This window comes from Hyperolius riggenbachi, chromosome 5 (genome assembly GCF_040937935.1).
Source record: "Hyperolius riggenbachi isolate aHypRig1 chromosome 5, aHypRig1.pri, whole genome shotgun sequence".
NCBI classification, from domain to species: domain Eukaryota; kingdom Metazoa; phylum Chordata; class Amphibia; order Anura; family Hyperoliidae; genus Hyperolius; species Hyperolius riggenbachi.
In genome coordinates, this window is record NC_090650.1 from 4,394,826 (window position 1) to 4,416,815 (window position 21,990).

A 21,990-nucleotide genomic window follows, 5' to 3' on the forward strand; every position below is an offset into this window, starting at 1 on the left:
CCCCTGTTGGTGCCTAAACCTAAGACCCCCCTGTTGGTGCCTAAACCTAAGACCCCCCTGTTGGTGCCTAAACCTAAGACCCCCCTGTTGGTGCCTAAACCTAAGACCCCCCTGTTAGTGCCTAAACCTAAGACCCCCCTGTTGGTGCCTAAACCTAAGACCCCCCTGTTGGTGCCTAAACCTAAGACCCCCCTGTTAGTGCCTAAACCTAAGACCCCCCTGTTGGTGCCTAAACCTAAGACCCCCCTGTTGGTGCCTAAACCTAAGACCCCCCAGTTGGTGCCTAAACCTAAGACCCCCCTGTTGGTGCCTAAACCTAAGACCCCATGTACAGCACTTAGCACTCCATGTTTGTATATACCCACCCGTTATTGGGTCAGTGTGTGAGGGGACTCGATAGTTGGCGGTTGAACCAGATCAGCTATATCCTTGATCAGGTTATCTCCACTGTCCCCGAGCGACACAGACACACTGTGTGGTCAGTGGTCATAGCAGTGTGGGATAGCTACACCTTCCCATGAGACTTTTTGCTATGGGATAAGGGGGATCAGCAAAGACCCCCACACTCTGACAACAGATACATATCTGAAGGCTACACAGTGAGGGATTCTGAAACCGAATACCTCTCATTTTAAAACTTCTCGTGATACAGTAAAATTATAATTTTTACCATTTGTACCTATAGGGTAATGTCCTTCTGGACGCAAGTGTGTGATTTTGTTTCCCTGGTACTTCACTTATTCGGTAGTGTGTGACCATAAACCTAAGACCCCCCTGTTGGTGCCTAAACCTAAGACCCCCCCTGTTGGTGCCTAAACCTAAGACCCCCCAGTTGGTGCCTAAACCTAAGACCCCCCAGTTGGTGCCTAAACCTAAGACCCCCCTGTTGGTGCCTAAACCTAAGACCCCCCTGTTGGTGCCTAAACCTAAGACCCCCCTGTTGGTGCCTAAACCTAAGACCCCCCAGTTGGTGCCTAAACCTAAGACCCCCCTGTTGGTGCCTAAACCTAAGACCCCCCAGTTGGTGCCTAAACCTAAGACCCCCCAGTTGGTGCCTAAACCTAAGACCCCCCTGTTGGTGCCTAAACCTAAGACCCCCCTGTTGGTGCCTAAACCTAAGACCCCCCAGTTGGTGCCTAAACCTAAGACCCCCCAGTTGGTGCCTAAACCTAAGACCCCCCTGTTGGTGCCTAAACCTAAAACCCCCTATGGATAATAATGTTTTACAGACATTAATAAATAAAAAATGTAAAGAAAAAAATGTAAATTATTTTTTTGGGTAGGTAATAATGTTTTAGAAATGTTTTAGAAATAGTGATTTAGTATCTTCATAAACGTTATTCGTCACGGGCTCATTTTGTAAACTTAAATCATCACAAACATAGTTATAAATCCTTAAAAATCTCCGGGCGCCGTTTGTTAAAACGTTAATAATCTCCGGCGCCTTTTTTTCCCTGTTCAGCGCCAATTAAACGATATTTATAATGGAAGTGAATGGGGCGCCCTTTTTGTCCACTTGTCTCATGCGCCCAAATCTACTGCTTCCCTATAGGCCTCATTACCTAGCTCAACAGTCGGTGGGAGAATGCCAGACTGATCATTTTTGTAGTTCCAGGTGTGGCCCTGCCTCCTGCTCCCCCTTCCCCTCCATAGAGAACAGAACAGGCCCGCCTCCTGCTCCCCCTCCCGTTCCCCATCCACAGAGAACTGAATACGTCATGCCTCCTGAACATGCCCCGCCTCCTGCTCCCCCTCCCCAGAGAACAGAACAGGACCGCCTCTTGCCCCCCCTCCACAGAGAACATAACAGGCCCCGCCTCTTGCCCCCCCTCCCCAGAGAACAGAACAGGCCCCACCTCCTGCTCCTCCTCCCCAGAGAACAGAACAGGCCCCGCCTCCTGCTCCCCTCCCCAGAGAACATAACAGGCCCTGCCACCTGCTCCTTCTCCCCCAGAGAACAGAACAGGCCCCGCCTCCTGCTCCCCCTCCTCCTCCCCCAGAGAACTGAACAGGCTGTTTATCAGACATTTCGGTACACTGATCAGGGTGAAGTGTTACCTGAAGTGATCATGAAATATGTTTGAGTGACATTTTGCCAACAAGTTTAACCAAAGTTGTGTACAGATATCAAACAGCCAAAACATTTCCCCTGTTGTGGAGTGATCTGTCCAATAATCCCGTCTTCAATCACAGCCAAAATAACTGCTTCACGTCTGAAGAGCCGTCCTCCATCTTCTGCATCCAACTTAAAGGACCAGTACTTTGAAACATTGTGAAATCCAGGCTTCCTGTGTACGCATACATGCATGTAAGATGTATATTTGTATAATGCACTACATAGGACTTTTTTCCTATGTTGCTGTCACTTGCAGTGTATTATTCTGATGTCTCTGAGCCTCTTACCAGAACTTGTAGTACTAGTCCATCCCCTCACATGTTCCTTTATTCTGTGCAGAGACGCTCCCTGGAATGAACTAATACTAATACAGCCAGCCTGATCACTGCTCACTATTCTGTGTCTCTCCCCATCCAGGAGGTGCTTTTAATCAAGAAAACCTTGAGAATCCCCTATGAGGAAATGGACTAATCCAAAACCTGTCAAGTCTGTCAATAATACAACCTCCTGTAAGTGACAGCGACATAGGAAAGAAATAATTGGCAGTGCATTATACGCGAGGATCTTTTATGTACACATGCCAGTCAGCTGATACAATCAATACAGCTGATACAATCATGAACAGCGCTCATGCTAGGCACACACGATGCGTTTTTTTCAGTTGATTTCACGTTCTATCGATTTTCGAGACATGACGGACATCATACATGACGGAAATTATCAATCGAACGCATCTATCGAATGAAAAAACGTAACGTGTGTACCCAGCATTAGCCTGACAATGGCTGCAGCCTCCTAACCTGGGTCATATTGTAACATAGTGGGGGTTACTGGAATTTTTTTTCCAAATAGTTTTGGGATCGCAGTCTCATGCAGACACCACAGTGAGAAAGTATTGATTTTAATATTCTCAGCAGTCCTGAAATAATGTACAAATTAACCAAAGTCTCACTTTAGGTGCTGCAGATACAATCACACCAGCACTGATTCCCACTCCTCTCTGTAGCCCTCGCTGTAATCTGATGTGACCCAGTCAAGAGGGACAAATTCTGCCCAAGAAAAACAGCAGGCAATTTTTAAACAGCTCTTAAAGAGACACTGAAGCGAAAAAAAATGATGATATAATGAATTGCTTGTGTAGTACGGATAAGGAACAGAACATTAGTAGCAAAGAAAATATTCTCAGATTTTTATTTTCGGTTATATAGTGTTTTTTTTTTTATAACATTGCATCATTCTCTAATATTTGCAGTTTGCCCACTACTCAGCGTTCTAAATGATTTCACAGAGCAGGCCAGTGAACTTTTGACCTGTCCTCTGCAGGAAAACAAACAATACAGTGGCAGACACTTGAGCTAACAAGGTTCAGAAGTCAGAGCTATCTGTGACTTTGAAAGTCGTGCAGCTCAATGGCTCTTTTGCATAGATAATAACTGGAGTTTCTTAACTCTTCCTGTACTGGAAACAATATTAGACAATATTAGACTTCTGTCTCTGCTCCTAGTGTTGTATTTGTTAGCTGTACTACACATACAAATCATTGGGCTTGACTCACTAAACCGTGCAAACGCATAGCATGGGCGGGCAAATACATTTGCGATTGCATGCATAATTTCGCAATTGGGCACAAAAACCGGTACGTGTGTTAGAATGCACGCAAAACGCATAGCACGCCCATTTGCACGGTTTAGTGAATCAAGCCCGTTATATCAGAATTGTTTTTCGCTTCAGCGTTTCTTTAAATGTAAATATGTCTGTACTGCAGCCAGGCTTGTCTGAACTCCACACAACACCACAACTGATTCGCAAAAGAGATTAAAACATAACTTTTATTCAGACCACTAAAAACCCTCAGCCTGTAAAAATACTGCTTCCATATACAGACTGTGGAAGGGAGAAGAGAGTACAGAGTCCTGTGCATGAAGCCAATGAGGTTAGCTCACTACCGTAGGTTCTCCTGATTACCCAGATAAGATTGCTAATCTAACACAGAACACCCCACCTATAAACCAACATGTTTCACCCCGTAATAATTAGGGGCTTTGTCAGGAGTACTATCTAAAGTGCTCAGCGTGCTACTAAATACAACAGATATGGAAAATAACAAACATATCATAGGCTCACAGCTATATTGACAGGCAGGTGAGGCTATGACATTTTTCTTATTTTTTAGCACACATACACCCACGTCCACACATGTGCCCACGTTACTTCGGCAACCACGTGGGGGGAGTATGCAGATTGCGGATGAGCCTGTAGCCAGCGGATGACACGGACAGGTATAGTACACCGAGGGGCACATTTGACATTACAGGGGACAGCGTTGGGAGTTTCGTCGCATTAGTTGCTCGTCCGGATATCACTTGCGTTACCGTCGCACACCTCACTGACCACAATGGCCCAACATCTTGCAGCATGTCCAATCAATACATGCAACCAATTTCAGCCGGAAATGGGTCGTATTCTCGATCGGGCGTGCTCTTGGCAGAACCGATTTTCATCTGATTTGATAACAAGTCGAAAAATGTATGGCTGCCTTTAAGAAGACATGAATACACCGATATCTGATAAACCAATCATGCAGCACTCTCCAAATCCTGCATAATCCAAATATAACCCAGATTAGCGCCAGCAGACAGAACATTCCTTCATAATACAAGGAGAATAGGGAGGGGCTACTCACATGCCCTCTCTGCGGCAGCACATGATGTAGGCGAGTATAGCAAAGAGCACCATGGCGACGGCGGACGGCACTGCCAGGGTTATCAGGAAGTCAGCGTAGTAATCCCGCACCTTCAGTGACTCGGAGGGAGGTTTATATTCTCCTACGTCCGGCAGGATCCCCTCTCCCCGCACCACTTCCTGTGTGATCACCACTTGTTTCGTCTTATCCACCTGCAACGCACAATAAAGGTCTGCACAAGTACATCATCTGCACGGGAAAAATAACCGGAATTATTATATACAGCCTGTCACAGTTACATCGTTAGTTTGATTGAGAAAAAAATATTTGCCCATTAAGTCCATCCAGAATAAATAAAAAATAATTAAGCATTAGGTACCGTTCTCTCTTCTGAACCTGTATATATCCCAGCTGATCCAGGGGAGGCAAATAACTCTGTCAAGGCCCGGGCCAAATAGCCTGGTTCACATTGGCCTTAAAGGACACCTGAAGTGACATGTGACATGATGAGATAGACATGTGCATGTACAGTGCCTAGCACACAAATAACTAGGCTGTGTTCCTTTTTTTTTTCTTTGCTTGAAAGAGTTAAAGAGGAACTCCAGTGAAAATAATGTAATAAAAAAAGTGCTTCATTTTTACAATAATTATGTATAAATGATTTAGTCAGTGTTTGCTCAATGTAAAATCTTTCCTCTCCTGATTTACATTCTGACATTTATTACATGGTGACATTGTTACTGTGGGCAGGTTATGTAGCTGCTGCTAGCTGTTTGGCTGTTACAGACAGCTCTAAACAGCTATTTCCTGTCTGTGAACATTGTTACATTGTAGCAGTTTGCCCAGAGTACCGCGGTACTCAGAGCTTCTTGTGGGAGGGGTTTCACCACAATATCAGTCATACAGCGCCCCCTGATGGTCTGTTTGTGAAAAGCAATAGATTTCTCATGTAAAAGGGGGTATCAGCTACTGATTGGGATAAAGTTAAATTCTTGGTTGGAGTTCCTCTTTAACATCTGGTATGCAAGTGGCAGTTCCTGTTTGAGTCAGGACTGGGTCAGACTAAAACATAACCCTCACTGGTAAGGAATTACAGTCATAAAACACTTTCCTAGCAGAAAATGGCTTCCTGGAGCAGGAAAAAGATAAAAAGGGTCAATAATTTATAGATTTTAGCTCTGGCATACTTCAATGAATTTTTTATTGAGCAGAAACAACGAAACAGTAAAAACTTAAAAAGTAGATTTAAATATAAGATACAGCTGTGGGATATCTTAAAAAAATATTTCTAAGAGAAGGAGGATAGATACAATTGTTTATCTTATCAGTATATTTTCACCTCAGGTGTCCTTTAGCACAGCTGATCCATAGAATCCGTTTACATTGCTCCGTTAGAACGGATCTGTTCAGACCCCTTCCGCCAGATGGTCTGCAGTCATTTTTCCGGATCCACACGTCGGTCACTCTGGCCGCATGCTAACGTAACGGAGGGTCATGGATGGAAAACTGATGTTCCATGGATCAGTTTTTATACGGATCAGTTTTCCATCCGTGTCAGTGTGATCCGCTGAGGGGAAAAATATCTTCCCGACTCCAGATGGCAGTCAGACACATCCCTGGATGAACTCTCCCGGGAAATACCTAATAATTATAGCCATGGATGCTCTTCAATGCAAGGAAAGCATCCAAGCCCCCTGTAAAAGCAGATCAGGGGCACCTCTAGCCATTTTGACACCCCAGGCGAGAAAACCTGTGGCGCCCCCCCCAAAAAAAATAATGGTAATGCGGCAGTGTTTCACCAGAAAATAATCGTAATGCGGCAGTGTTTCACCAGAAAATAATCGTAATGCGGCAGTGTTTCACCAGAAAATAATTGTAATGCGGCAATGTTTCACCAGAAAATAATCGTAATGCGGCAGTGTTTCACCAGAAAATAATCGTAATGCGGCAGTGTTTCACCAGAAAATAATCGTAATGCGGCAGTGTTTCACCAGAAAATAATCGTAATGCGGCAAGGAAGCACAGGGAGACAGTAATGTAACTTCATGTCACTCGCCATCTGTTTTTCAGCTATCCAGTGATCTTTTTCTATATTTTATATCGATTTTATCTAAGGACCAAATGGATGGAGACCGGTGTAAAAAATATATTTCTTCAAAGATATTCTCAACAATGAAAGAAGAACTGGATGATTTTCAGTGATGGACACGCCCATACAGGTCCTCCTCACACATTTTTGGCCCAGCTTAAATGAATTGATGGGACTGAATCAGGAAAGGTGCGGTCCATCAAGTAGAAGACATCTGTCCATTTCTCAGTCCACCCTAAACACTGGCATGGCTATTCCAGGACTGGAGTTCCACGCCTGTATCTTAGCAGGAGGCGGGGCTATACGGTATATGACTGCGACACTAGCAAAATGGTCACTTACCAGGGAGATTTTGCACCAGTCGATCTGGAACTGGGCTCGGAACTTTTTGTCGCAGCTGATGAAAGGTTCCATCTCTTGGCTGCACCTCAGCTGGTTCTGAGGGTTCTCCACCTCACGGAGGCATGAGGAGAACGGGACGTCCGCTCCCACCATGACGTACACCCTACAGGCACAGGAAAAACGTCTAATTTCCAAAACACAAGGAGATAAGAAGGCAAATATCTCATAATCAGAGTTCAGCAGGGCTGTTTCTGGGCATAGGCAGGTCACACATCCAGCTAAGGAACTGGTGGACCTCGTAGTGCAGAGTTAGGCTTAGGACTAGGGGTTAGAAGGCAAATCTCTCTTCATCAGAGTTCAGCAGAGCCGTTTCTGGGCATAGGCAGATCACACATCCAGCTAAGGCACTGGTGGACCTCGTAGTGCAGAGTTAGGGATAGGGTTAGAAGGCAAATCTTTCCTCATCAGAGTTCAGCAGGGCTGTTTCTGAGCATAGGCAGGTCACACATCCAGCTAAGGCACTACTGGACCCCTAGGGCAGAGTTAGGCTTAGGGATAGGGGTTAGAAGGCAAATCTTTCCTCATCAGAGTTCAGCAGGGCTGTTTCTGAGCATAGGCAGGTCACACATCCAGCTAAGGCACTACTGGACCACTAGGGCAGAGTTAGGCTTAGGGATAGGGGTTAGAAGGCAAATCTTTCCTCATCAGAGTTCAGCAGGGCTGTTTCTGAGCATAGGCAGGTCACACATCCAGCTAAGGCACTACTGGACCCCTAGGGCAGAGTTAAGCTTAGGGATAGGGGTTAGAAGGCAAATCTCCCATCATCAGACTTCAGCAGGGCCGTTTCTGGGCATAGGCAGGTCACACATCCAGCTAAGGCTCTGATGGCCCCCTAGGGCAGGGTTAGGCTTAGGGATAGGGGTTAGAAGGCAAATCTCTCCTCATCAGAGTTCAGCAGGGACGTTTCTGGGCATAGGCAGGTCACACCTCCAGCTAAGGCACTGGTGGTCCCCCTAGGGCAGAGTTAGGTTTAGGGATAGGGTTAGAAGGCAAATCTTTCCTCATCAGAGTTCAGCAGGGCCGTTTCTGGGCATAGGCAGGTCACACCTCCAGCTAAGGCACTACTGGACCCCTAGGGGAGAGTTAGGGGTAGGATTAGAAGGCAAATCTCTCCTTATCAGAGCTCAGCAGAGCTGTTTCTGGGCATAGGCAGGTCACACCTCCAGCTAAGGCACTGGTGGACCCCCTAGTGTAGAGTTATTCACCTGCTCCTCTGGTGATAGGGCCTCTCTCCATTTTATTGTATAATCCATGTAAATCGTGGTGTATGGATCTCTGGTAAGCAGGTACTGGGTGCAGTTGGGGCATTGGTGGGATGGCTGATAGTCTGTCTCAGAGAGAGGGAGTAGAGCCTTACATGTCTGTGTACAGGGTGTGACAGCCCGGTCATTATGGCAGATGCTTGTTCCGGGCTTGGTGAGGAGAGGGCGTTCTCTGGCACGTGACCAGGGCTGTCACGTCATTAGACTTCTCTCCAAATAACAGCATCTCAGGCTGCCACACACAGCCAATGATTTAGGCGTTATTGATGCACGACTGCTCCTATTACAAGTTACCAGAGAAGCGTGAGTCAGGCGGGAGGATGTGGAGCGGGCGAGCCATAAATATACACATATTATATACGGGGGCGGGAGCCGGGCCCAGATGTTCTAAAAACAACCAATTCAAAAATAAAATGATCACATTTTACTTAAAATGATTCATTTTAACTTTTCAGTTACATTTTCTACTGAAGAGGTCCTTTTAAAATTAAGTAATAAAAGTGCCGTGGAAAGATTACAGCTGAAATACGTGTGTATCTGGGAACACAGGGGGGGGACAGGGGGCGCCCCCCTCACCGCCAGGCAGATCGCTCGTCAACACATCAGCACAGGGACCCGGTTACCTGTCCCCCCTCCTGGACTCGGTATTCAGGCCCAGCGATGTGCAGCGGTGGGGCGCAGAGGGGTGTTACCCCATCAGCACAGGGACCTGGTTACCTGTCCCCTCTCCTGGGCTGTTACCCCATCAGCACAGGGACCCGGTTGGACCCTCCTGGACATGTTTTTTAGGACGCAGAGCCCTGCCATGTGCAGCGCAGACACAGAGGCGTAGCTATGGGGGGGCGAGGGGGGACACATGTCCCCGGGCGCAGCACTGTGAGGGGCTCAGCACGGCCATTGCACCCCCACAGGCATAAGAGGCGGCTCGCAGGCTGCCCAAAATGCCCCTGCTTCTCTCACTCCTGCTGCAGAAGCATTAACAGCAGCAGAAAAAGCATGGCACATCTGGCTGTCTAACGGGGGCACATCTGGCTGTCTAAAGGGGGCACATCTGGCTTGGCTGTCTAAAGGAGGCACATCTGGCTTGGCTGTCTAAAGGGGGCACATCTGGCTAGGCTGTCTAAAAGGGACACATCTGGCTAGGCTGTCTAAAGGGGGCACATCTGGCTGTCTAAAGGGGGCACATCTGGCTGTCTAAATGGGGCACATCTGGCTGTCTAAAGGAGGACACATCTGGCTATCTAACGGGGGCACATCTGGCTGTCTAAAGGGCCACACATTTGGCTATTTAAAGGGGGCACATCAGGCTATCTAAATGGGAAAAAGGGGGCACATATGGCTATACATATACAGCATTTGCATATATTGACTCCACCCATAGCCACAACCATATTTTGATGCATGGCCACGCCCTTTTTTGTCCAGAGGTGTGTGGGGGGAGGGGGTGGTGGGCTTCAAAAACTGTCCATGACCCCGGGCTGCTGAAAACCCTAGCTACGGTAGCGTAGCTGCTTACCCCTCCTTCATGTCGTTGATGGGCAGCGGGACCCGCCCCCCTCGGTCCAGGGCGGAGGTGATATTGATGGCGTTCAGACGGTCGGGCTGCCAAACGTTCTTCACCGCGCCGAGGAAATCCCCCAGAATCTCGCTGGCCAACATCTCCTCCACATTCATGTTCCTAATGAAGAACTCGGCTTGGTACGCCAGCGGAAACTCTGCAATGGAACATATATATATACTCTATATAACTACATACACAGCTACCGTTATCCAAAGCAATCGTTAGTGATCATGTCGGGTGACAGATCGGGTGTGATTGCTGTACATACACACTGAAATGTAAATACAATTGGAGGTAGGTGTATGGGAAAATGTAAAAGGCTGCCATTCTCACAGTAATGAGTCCCCACACTTGGCACAACTGGTCACTTGGAGACCGGGGTGAAAAATTCAGGGAAAGTGGGCGGAGCATAAAATATCCAATCAAATTTCAGCCATTGATTTTGGGAAAATGTACACTGCAGCCATTGTTACACTGTTAAAGTGGACCTGAACTCAGAACTTCCTCTCTGCTCTAAGATAAGCAACAGCATAATAACTTTGAAGGAAAAACATTTATTTGTTACCACTGATACAAATCCTGCAATAAATCTGCAGGGTGTCTACTTCCTGCTTTCATGAAAGCAGCCATATTGTTCACATCCTGTGTTTACCAATCACCTGCTCTGCCATGGCAGTCAGGTGACCCAGCTGAGAGAAAAAATTACAGTGGTGCTTAGTTACAGATGAGGGGGAATAAGACTAAAACCCTCTAAATACGTACAGGGTGCATTGCTGTATGTCTTCCTTCTGTCCTGTGCAAGAGTTCAGCTCCACTTTATTGGCAGGTTTCCCAAACTTGGCATAGTTGGTCACTGGGTGAGTGGGGGTTAAAAATCCAGAAAAGGGGCGGGGCCACAAATAGCCAATATGATTTATTTTGCTTGATTTCAATGAGAAAATTTAAACTGTTTCCATTCTCACAATCACCATCCATGTTTGACTGTCGTTGTCGACGATGACCAAGGAATTCCTACAAAGCAGGCTGACTGGGTAGGATGCGTCCGGTCAGTGCCGGGCTGAGGCAGAGGCGAGAGAGGCTCCAGCCTCAGGGCGCAGTGTAGGAGGGGGCGCAGGGCGGGGCCGAGGCAAGGCGAGAGAGGCTCCAGCCTCAGGGCGCAGTGTAAGAGGGGACGCAGGGCGGGGCTGAGGTAGAGGTGAGAGAGGCTCCAGCCTCAGGGCGCAGTGTAGGAGGGGGCGCAGGGCGGGGCCGAGGCAAGGCGAGAGAGGCTCCAGCCTCAGGGCGCAGTGTAAGAGGGGACGCAGGGCGGGGCTGAGGTAGAGGTGAGAGAGGCTCCAGCCTCAGGGCGCAGTGTAGAAGGGGGTCAGTCCGGCTGTGGCTCATTAGTCTGGGGTGGGCTCAGAAATCCTCTCAAGGTAAGTACTCCGCAGAGGCACTTTTTTCACTACAGGTACACTTTACACTAAGTGAGGATGTTTACATTAGTGCGCTGCACTTGGGATGGAATTTTTCCCGATCGTCGTGTCCGCAGCATCTGATTGGCCTCCTATACAAGGTAAAGGGCCGCAGGAAAATTGCATAGCAATCATGGCGCTGTGCGATTTTCGAACAATTTGGCTATTCAGCAATTTTTCTCCCATCAGAAATAGCAAATGTACCGCAATAGCGCCATACACTCGATACATTGTGTCAGAATCCCGTTCCTTAGTGAAAAACAACTCTACATGGTTACAGTTACATGAGGAGGGTGGAGTCTAGGTGTCAGGGAGGGGTTACAGATAAAGGGGGAGGGGTAAGGTTAGGCATCAGTAAGGGGCTACAGATAAAGGAGGAGGGGCTAAGTGTCAGGAAGGGGTTACAGATAAAGGGGGAGGGGTAAGGTTAGGCATCAGTAAGGGGCTACAGATAAAGGAGGAGGGGCTAAGTGTCAGGGAGGGGTTACAGATAAAGGGGAGGGGTAAGGTTAGGCATCAGTAAGGGGCTACAGATAAAGGAGGAGGGGCTAAGTGTCAGGAAGGGGTTACAGATAAAGGGGGAGGGGTAAGGTTAGGCATCAGTAAGGGGCTACAGATAAAGGAGGAGGGGCTAAGTGTCAGGGAGGGGTTACAGATAAAGGAGGAGGGGTAAGGTTAGGCATCAGTAAGGGGCTACAGATAAAGGAGGAGGGGCTAGGTGTCAGGAAGGGGTTACAGATAAAAGGGAGAGGAATTAAAGGGAACCTGAAGTGAGAAGAATATGGAGGCGGCCATATTTATTTCCTGTTAAACAATACCAGTTGCCTAGGTGTCAGTAAGGGGTTACAGATAAGGGGGAGGGGTTAGGTGTCAGTAAGGGGTTACAGATGAAGGGGGAGGGGTTCAATGTCAGTAAGGGGTTACAAATGAAGGGGGAGGGGTTAGGTGTCAGTAAGGGGTTACAGATGAAGAGGGAGGGGTTAGGTGTCAGTAAGATGTTACAGATGAAGGGGGAGGGGTTAGGTGTCAGTAAGGGGTTACAGATGAAGAGGGAGGAGTTAGGTGTCAGTAAGGGGTTACAGATGAAGGGGGAGGGGTTAGGTGTCAGTAAGGGGTTACAAATGAAGGGGGAGGGATTAGGTGTCAGTAAGGGGTTACAGATGAAGGGGGAGGGATTAGGTGTCAGTAAGGGGTTACAGATGAAGGGGGAGGGATTAGGTTTCAGTAAGGGGTTACAGATGAAGGGGGAGGGATTAGCTGTCAGTAAGGGGTTACAGATGAAGGGGGAGGGGTTAGGTGTCAGTAAGAGGTTACAGATGAAGGAGGAGGGGTTAGGTGTCAGTAAGGGGTTACAGATGAAGGGGGAGGGATTAGGTGTCAGTAAGGGGTTACAAATGAAGGGGGAGGGGTTAGGTGTCAGTAAGGGGTTACGGATGAAGGGGGAGGGGTTAGGTGTCAGTAAGGGGTTACAGATGAAGGCGAGGGGTTAGGTGTCAGTAAGGGGTTACAGATGAAGGCGAGGGGTTAGGGGTCAGTAAGGGGTTACAAATGAAGGGGGAGGGGTTAGGTGTCAGTAAGGGGTTACAGATGAAGGCGAGGGGTTAGGTGTCAGTAAGGGGTTACAGATGAAGGGGAGGGGTTAGGTGTCAGTAAGGGGTCACACATGAAGGGGGAGGGATTAGGTGTCAGTAAGGGGTTACAGATGAAAGGGGAGGGGTTAGGTGTCAGTAAGGGGTTACAGATGAAGGGGGAGGGGTTAGGTGTCAGTAAGGGGTTACAGATGAAGGGGGAGGGATTAGGTTTCAGTAAGGGGTTACAGATGAAGGGGGAGGGATTAGGTGTCAGTAAGGGGTTACAAATGAAGGGGGAGGGGTTAGGTGTCAGTAAGGGGTTACGGATGAAGGGGGAGGGGTTAGGTGTCAGTAAGGGGTTACAGATGAAGGCGAGGGGTTAGGTGTCAGTAAGGGGTTACAGATGAAGGCGAGGGGTTAGGGGTCAGTAAGGGGTTACAAATGAAGGGGGAGGGGTTAGGTGTCAGTAAGGGGTTACAGATGAAGGCGAGGGGTTAGGTGTCAGTAAGGGGTTACAGATGAAGGGGAGGGGTTAGGTGTCAGTAAGGGGTCACACATGAAGGGGGAGGGATTAGGTGTCAGTAAGGGGTTACAGATGAAAGGGGAGGGGTTAGGTGTCAGTAAGGGGTCACACATGAAGGGGGAGGGATTAGGTGTCAGTAAGGGGTTACAGATGAAAGGGGAGGGGTTAGGTGTCAGTAAGGGGTTACAGATGAAGAGGGAGGGGTTAGGTGTCAGTAAGATGTTACAGATGAAGGGGGAGGGGTTAGGTGTCAGTAAGGGGTTACAGATGAAGAGGGAGGAGTTAGGTGTCAGTAAGGGGTTACAGATGAAGGGGGAGGGGTTAGGTGTCAGTAAGGGGTTACAAATGAAGGGGGAGGGATTAGGTGTCAGTAAGGGGTTACAGATGAAGGGGGAGGGATTAGGTGTCAGTAAGGGGTTACAGATGAAGGGGGAGGGATTAGGTTTCAGTAAGGGGTTACAGATGAAGGGGGAGGGATTAGCTGTCAGTAAGGGGTTACAGATGAAGGGGGAGGGGTTAGGTGTCAGTAAGAGGTTACAGATGAAGGAGGAGGGGTTAGGTGTCAGTAAGGGGTTACAGATGAAGGGGGAGGGATTAGGTTTCAGTAAGGGGTTACAGATGAAGGGGGAGGGATTAGGTGTCAGTAAGGGGTTACAAATGAAGGGGGAGGGGTTAGGTGTCAGTAAGGGGTTACGGATGAAGGGGGAGGGGTTAGGTGTCAGTAAGGGGTTACAGATGAAGGCGAGGGGTTAGGTGTCAGTAAGGGGTTACAGATGAAGGCGAGGGGTTAGGGGTCAGTAAGGGGTTACAAATGAAGGGGGAGGGGTTAGGTGTCAGTAAGGGGTTACAGATGAAGGCGAGGGGTTAGGTGTCAGTAAGGGGTTACAGATGAAGGGGAGGGGTTAGGTGTCAGTAAGGGGTCACACATGAAGGGGGAGGGATTAGGTGTCAGTAAGGGGTTACAGATGAAAGGGGAGGGGTTAGGTGTCAGTAAGGGGTTACAGATGAAGGGGGAGGGGTTAGGTGTCAGTAAGGGGTTACAGATGAAGGGGGAGGGATTAGGTGTCAGTAAGGGGTTACAGATGAAGGGGGAGGGGTTAGGTGTCAGTAAGGAGTTACAGATGAAGGGGGAGGGATTAGGTGTCAGTAAGGGGTTACAGATGAAGGCGAGGGGTTAGGTGTCAGTAAGGGGTTACAGATGAAGGGGGAGGGATTAGGTGTCAGTAAGGGGTCACACATGAAGGGGGAGGGATTAGGTGTCAGTAAGGGGTTACAGATGAAGGGGGAGGGGTTAGGTGTCAGTAAGGGGTTACAGATGAAAGGGGAGGGGTTAGGTGTCAGTAAGGGGTTACAGATGAAGGGGGAGGGGTTAGGTGTCAGTAAGGGGTTACAGATGAAGGGGGAGGGGTTAGGTGTCAGTAAGGGGTCACACATGAAGGGGGAGGGATTAGGTGTCAGTAAGGGGTTACAGATGAAAGGGGAGGGGTTAGGTGTCAGTAAGGGGTTACAGATGAAGGGGGAGGGGTTAGGTGTCAGTAAGGGGTTACAGATGAAGGGGGAGGGATTAGGTGTCAGTAAGGGGTTACAGATGAAGGGGGAGGGGTTAGGTGTCAGTAAGGAGTTACAGATGAAGGGGGAGGGATTAGGTGTCAGTAAGGGGTTACAGATGAAGGCGAGGGGTTAGGTGTCAGTAAGGGGTTACAGATGAAGGGGGAGGGGTTAGGTGTCAGTAAGGGGTCACACATGAAGGGGGAGGGATTAGGTGTCAGTAAGGGGTTACAGATGAAGGGGGAGGGGTTAGGTGTCAGTAAGGGGTTACAGATGAAGGGGGAGGGGTTAGGTGTCAGTAAGGGGTTACAGATGAAGGGGGAGGGGTTAGGTGTCAGTAAGGGGTCACACATGAAGGGGGAGGGGTTAGGTGTCAGCAAGGGGTTACAGATGAAGGGGGAGGGGTTAGGTGTCAGTAAGGGGTTACAGATGAAGGGGGAGGGGTTAGGTGTTAGTAAGGGGTTACAGATGAAGGGGGAGGGGTTAGGTGTCAGTAAGGGGTTACAAATGAAGGGGGAGGGGTTAGGTGTCAGTAAGGGGTTACAGATGAAGACGAGGGGTTAGGTGTCAGTAAGGGGTTACAGATGAAGGGGGAGGGGTTAGGTGTCAGTAAGGGGTTACAGATGAAGGGGGAGGGGTTAGGTGTCAGTAAGGGGTTACAGATGAAGGGGGAGGGGTTAGGTGTCAGTAAGGGGTTACAGATGAAGGGGGAGGGGTTAGGTGTCAGTAAGGGGTCACACATGAAGGGGGAGGGATTAGGTGTCAGTAAGAGGTTACAGATGAAGGGGGAGGGGTTAGGTGTCAGTAAGGGGTTACAGATGAAGGGGGAGGGGTTAGGTGTCAGTAAGGGGTTACAGATGAAGGGGGAGGAGTTAGGTGTCAGTAATGGGTCACTTGCACAGAATAGTGACTTACCTTCTCCGGACATGATGTTGATCACCAGATTGTGTCTCGCGGTCTCAAACGTTTTTCTGTTGTAGGCGGTGATCTGCGAGCAAAGCACAGAAACTTGTAAGTCTAGGCTAAAGTTGTATTACTTTTTTTTTTTTACAGGGACACTTATCTCAGAGGTTGGAAACCTCTGGACGGCCCAAAGGCTTCCTGAACCCCCTGGATCATTGTAGAGACTCTTTCCACCCCACCCCCCAGCTCCTTGTAGAGACCCCTCCTCCCGGATCCTTGTAGACCCCCTACCCTCCCCCCACCGGATCCTTGTACACCCCCCCTCCCCCCTTCCCCCGGATCCTTATAGGGACCCCTTCCCCCGGAACCTTGTAGCGCCCACCTGTAAGATCCGCTGGATCTCGTCAGCGGCGGAATGCCGAGACTTGGGCTGCAGTTCCAACTTCCGGGTCACGGCAAGCCGCTGACGTCAGTGGAACGCAGGAGACTTCTCAGTGCTCAATGGATAGGCAGAGGTCGCGTTCCCAGTACGCGCTCCGCAGATGTAAGCAGTGACTCACGTTCATGATTGTGTCAGCTGATTCAGCTGACATGCTGGATTGCTATTGGTTTGTTTTCAATTCTGCCTTTGTTGATTGGTTAGCTCTAGTATTTAAACTTGGTGGGCGCCCCCAGTCATCGCCCGTGATAGCATTAGCTTTGCCTTGTTGCTGGGTAGTGCTCACTGTCATATTGGATTCTTGTTGCTGACATTGCCTTGTATCTTGACCACGCTTATCCCTGCTGGATTCCTGTTGCCAACCTTGCCTTGTACCTTGACTACGCTTTGCCTGGATTGACCTTTGCTTGGACACGGATTTGCATGAACTCTGCCTGGACTGACTTCGGCTTGTTTGACTACGCTACAGTGGGATGCAAAAGTTTGGGCAACCTTGTTAATCATCATGATTTTCCTGTATAAATTGTTGGTTGCTAAGATAAAAAATGTCAGTTAAATATATCATATAGGAGACACACACAGTGATATATGAGAAGTGAAATGAAGTTTATTGGATTTACAGAAAGTGTGCAATAATTGTTTAAATAAAATTAGGCAGGTGCACAAATGTGGGCACCACAAAAAAGAAATGAAATCAATATTTAGTAGATCCTCCATTTGCAGAAATTACAGCCTCTGAATGCTTCCTGTAGTTCCAATGAGAGTCTGGATTCTGGTTGAAGGTATTTTGGACCATTCCTCTTTACAAAACATCTCTAGTTCATTCAGGTTTGATGGCTTCTGAGCATGGACAGCTCTCTTTAACTCACACCACAGATTTTCAATTATATTCAGGTCTGGGTACTGAGATGGCCATTCCAGAATGTTGTACTTGTTCCTCACCATGAATGCCTTAGTGGATTTTGAGCAGTGTTTAGGGTCGTTGTCTTGTTGAAAGATCCAGCCCCGGCGCAGCTTCAGCTTTGTCACTGATTCCTGGACATTGGTCTCCAGAATCTGCTGATACTGAGTGGAATCCATGCGTCCCTCAACTTTGACAAGATTCCCAGTCCCTGCACTGACCACACAGCCCCACAGCATGATGGAACCACCACCATGTATTACTGTAGGTAGCAGGTGTTTTTCTTGGAATGCTGTGTTGTTTTTCCTCCATGCATCACACCCCCTTGTTATGCCCAAATAACTCAATTTTAGCTTCATCAGTCCACAGCACCTTATTCCAAAGTGAAGCTGGCTTGTCCAAATGTGCTTTAGCATATTTCAAGCGGCTCTGTTTGTGCTGTATGTGGAGAAAAGGCTTCCTCTGCATCACTCTCGCATACAGCATCTCCTTGTGTAAAGTGTGCCGAATGGTTGAACGATGCACAGTGACTCCATCTGCAGCAAGATGATGTTGTAGGTCTTTGGTGCTGGTCTGTGGGTTGACTCTGACTGTTCTCACCATTCGTTGTCGTCGCTTCTATTTATCTGAGATTTTTCTTGGTCTGCAGCTTCAAGCCTTAACTTGAACTGAGCCTGTGGTCTTCCATTTCCTCAGTATGTTCCTAACTGTGGAAACAGACAGCTGAAATCTCTGAGACAGCTTTCTGTATCCTTCCCCTAAACCACGATGGTGAACAATCTTTGTCTTCAGGTCATTTGAGAGTTGTTTTGAGAACCCCATGTTGCTACTCTTCAGAGAAAATAAAGAGGAGGGAAACTTACAATTGACCTCCTTAAATACTCTTTCTCATAATTGGATTCACTTGTGTATGTAGGTCAGGGGGTCACTGAGCTTACCAAGCCAATTTGAGTTCAAATAATTAGTTCTAAAGGTTTTGGAACCAATAAAATGACAACAGTGCCCACATTTATGCACCTGCCTAATTTTGTTTAAACAATTATTGGGGAATAGCAGTATCACAGTGTTACCAGAACCACAATGATTTCTCATTCCATGGAGTCAATGATCATCTCGATGGCTTTGGCTGTGTTGGGGACCAACTTGTTCTCTTTACACAAGTAAATATACAATTATAGGAAAGGTGGCAGCAATATAAGCAGGCAGGGGGAGAATATACACAGCACCGTTGTGGAACTTTTGTAATATACTAGCTGATTGCCCAGCGTTGCCCGGGTATGTATTTGGCTGGTGTTGGCTCCGCCTATTTTTTCTAACCCTAACACACAATTACACAATGACCAAGTTTGTGAGCTTTGCGGTCTTTGGTATCAATAATTTGCATTGAAATTAAAAAATCTGATTGGCTGTTTGTGGCTCCACACCCTTTTCTGAATTTGAACCCCAGTCACCCAATAACCAACTGTACCAGGTTTGAGGCTTGTGCCATTAACAGTGCAAGAATGGTAGTAATTAAATATTCCCCTTGAAAATCAATAGGTGAAGTTTGATTCACTTTTGTAGGCTCCACCCACTTTTCTGAATATTAATCCCAGTCACCCAGTGACCAACTGTGCAAAGTTTGAGAACCCTACCATTACAGTGTAAGAATGGATGCAGTTTACATTTTCCCAGGGAAATTTGTATTTGTCTCCACCCACTGATGACCCGGAGTTGCCCGGGTATGTATTTGACTGGTGTTGGCTCCGCCCACTTTCTAACCCTAACGCACAAACACTCAATGACCAAGTTTGTGAGCTTTGGGGTCCTTGGTATCAATAATTTGTATATTACCATGAAATGAAACAATTGGCTGTTTGTGGCTTCACCCCCTCTCCAGCATTTGAACCCCAGTCACCCAATGATCAACTGCAGGTTTGAAGCATCTGCTATTAACAGTGTAAAAATGGCAGCAATTTAAATATTCCCCTTGAAAATCAACAGGTGAATTTTGATTGGCTATTATAGGCTCCACCCACTTCCCTGAATATTAATCTCAGTCACCCAGTGACCATCTGGGCAAAGTTTGAGAACCCTGCCATTAACAGTGTAAGAATGGCTGCAGTTTACATTTTCCCAGTGAAATTTGGTTTTGGTTCCGCCCACTTTTTATAACCTGGACACAAAGTCACTCAATGACCAATTTTGTGAGCTTTGGGGTCCTTGGCATCGATAATTTGTACTTTCCCATGAAATGAAACAAATCTGATTGACTGTTTGTGGCTCTGTCCCCTTTTCTGAATTTGAACCCCAGTCACCCAATGACCAACTGTACCAGGTTTGAGGCTTGTGCCATTAACAGTGCAAGAATGGCAGCAATTGTAATATTCTCCTTGAAAAGTGATTTTTGATTGGCATTTTTAGGCTCCACCCACTTTTCTGAATATTAATCCCAGTCACCCAGTAACCAGCTGTGCAAAGTTTGAGAACCCTGCCATTAACAGTGAAGAAAGGCTGCAATTTACAATTTCCCAGAAAAATCTGTTTTTGACTCCATCCAGTTTTTGTAACCTTGACACACAGTCACTCAATGATCAAGTTTGTGAGCTTTTGGGTTCCTGGCATCAAAATTCTGCTAATGGAAGCAGTTTATCCAGCAAAGAAATCTGATTGGCTGTGTTTGGCTCCACCCCTTTACTGAATTTGAACCCCAGACACTTAACGACCAACAGTAGCAGGTTTGAAGCCTCTGCCATTAACAGTGTAAGAATGACTGCAGTTTCAATATTCCCCTTGAAAATCAATAGGTGAATTTTGATTGGCTCTTGTAGGCTCCACCTACTTTTCCGAATATTAATCCCAGTCACCCCGTGATCAACTGTGTGAAGTTTGAGAACCCTGCCATTAACAGTGTAAGAAAAGCTGCAGTTTATATTTTCCAATGTAAAAAGTTAGTTGTTTTTGGCTCCGCCCACTATTTCTAAGCTTGAAATACAGTCACTCAATGATCAAGTTTATGAGCTTTGGGGTCCTTAGCATAAATAAGTTGCATTTTTCCATTGAAATTAAACAAATCTGATTGGCTGTATTTAGCCCGCTCCCTTCAGAATTTAAACCCCAGTCACCCAGTGACCCGCTGTACCAGATTTGAGGCCTCTGCCATTAACAGTGTAAGTATGGTAGCAATGTAAATATTCCCCTTGAAAATCAAAAGGTGAATTTTGATTGGCTGCTGTAGGCTCCACCCACTTTCCTGAATATTAGTTCCAGTCACCCAGTGGCCAACTGTGTCACGTTTGAGAACCCTGGCAATAAGAGAACGGCTGAAATCAATCTAACAAATCTGATTGGCTGTTTGTGGCTTTAGTGAATTCGGACCCCAGTCACCCAATGACTGACTGTATCAGGTTTGAGGCCTCTGCCATTAACCCTCCTGGCGGTCTAAAAATTCCGCCAGGAGGCAGCGCAGCAGTTTTTTTTATTTTTTCTTATATCATGTAGCGAGCCCAGGGCTCGCTACATGATAGCCGCTGCTCAGCGGCATCACCCCGCCCGCTTCGATCGCCTTCGGCGATCTCCAATCAGGAAATCCCGTTCAAAGAACGGGATTTCCTTGAGGGCTTTCCCCGTCGCCATGGCGACGGGGCGGGATGACATCACCGACGACATGACGTCATTGGGAGTCCCGATCCACCCCTCAGCGCTGCCTGGCACTGATTGGCCAGGCAGCGCACGGGGTCTGGAGGGGGTGGCGTCCGGCACGGCGGATAGCGGCGATCAAGCGCGGGGCGGCGGCGATCGGTGTGCTGACGCAGCTAGCAAAGTGCTAGCTGCGTGCAGCAAAAAAAAAAAAATTAAACAAATCGGCCCAGTAGGGCCGGAGAAAACCTCCTGCGCGGCTTACCCCGAACGCAAGGAGGTTAACAGTGTAAGAATGGTAGCAATGTAAATATTCCCCTTTAAAATCAATAGGTTAATTTTGATTGGCTGTTGTAGGCTCCACCCACATTTCTGAATATTCATCCCAGTCACCCAGTGGCTAATTGTGTCAAGTTTGGGAACCCTGCCATGTTAAAAATTAATTTGGCACCGCCCACTTTTTCTAACCTTGACATACAGTCACTCAGTTATCAAGGTTATCAGTTTTGGGGTCCTTGGTATCAATACTTTGTATATTCCCATTGAAAAATAAACAAATATGGCTGTTTGTGGCTCCGCCCCCTTTCTGAATTTGGACCCTAATCACCCAATGACTGACTGTCCCAGGTTTGAGGCATCTGCTTTTACCAGTATAAGAGAATGGTAGCAGATGAAATATTGAAAATCAAAAGGTGAATTTTTATTGATTGTTGTAGGCTCCACCCATTTTCCAAAATCTTAATCTCATTCACCCAGTGACCAACTGTGCAAAGTTTGAGAGACCTGCCATTAACGGTGTAAGAGTGGCTGCAGTTTATATTTTCCAGTGAAATTTGTTTTAGCTCCGCCCACTTTTGTAACCTTGACACACAGTCACTCAATGACCAAGTTTGTGAGCTTTCAGGTTCCTGGCATAAAAA

The 21,990-nt window shown here is 47.5% G+C and overlaps 1 protein-coding gene across 5 annotated transcripts in view; it reads right to left on the reverse strand.

Moving 5' to 3' along the window:
• Nucleotides 1-21,990, reverse strand: part of SGCE (sarcoglycan epsilon) — a 111,928-nt gene that overhangs the window by 17,672 nt on the left and 72,266 nt on the right. For all 5 annotated transcript variants that reach the window (XM_068235032.1, XM_068235029.1, XM_068235027.1 and 2 more), the window contains exons 4-7: nt 16,125-16,197; nt 10,069-10,267; nt 7,231-7,393; nt 4,800-5,011 (exon numbers count right to left, since the gene is read on the reverse strand). In XM_068235032.1, the coding sequence (XP_068091133.1) occupies nt 4,800-5,011; nt 7,231-7,393; nt 10,069-10,267; nt 16,125-16,197 (647 nt within the window). The remainder of the gene's footprint in view (nt 1-4,799; nt 5,012-7,230; nt 7,394-10,068; nt 10,268-16,124; nt 16,198-21,990) is intronic.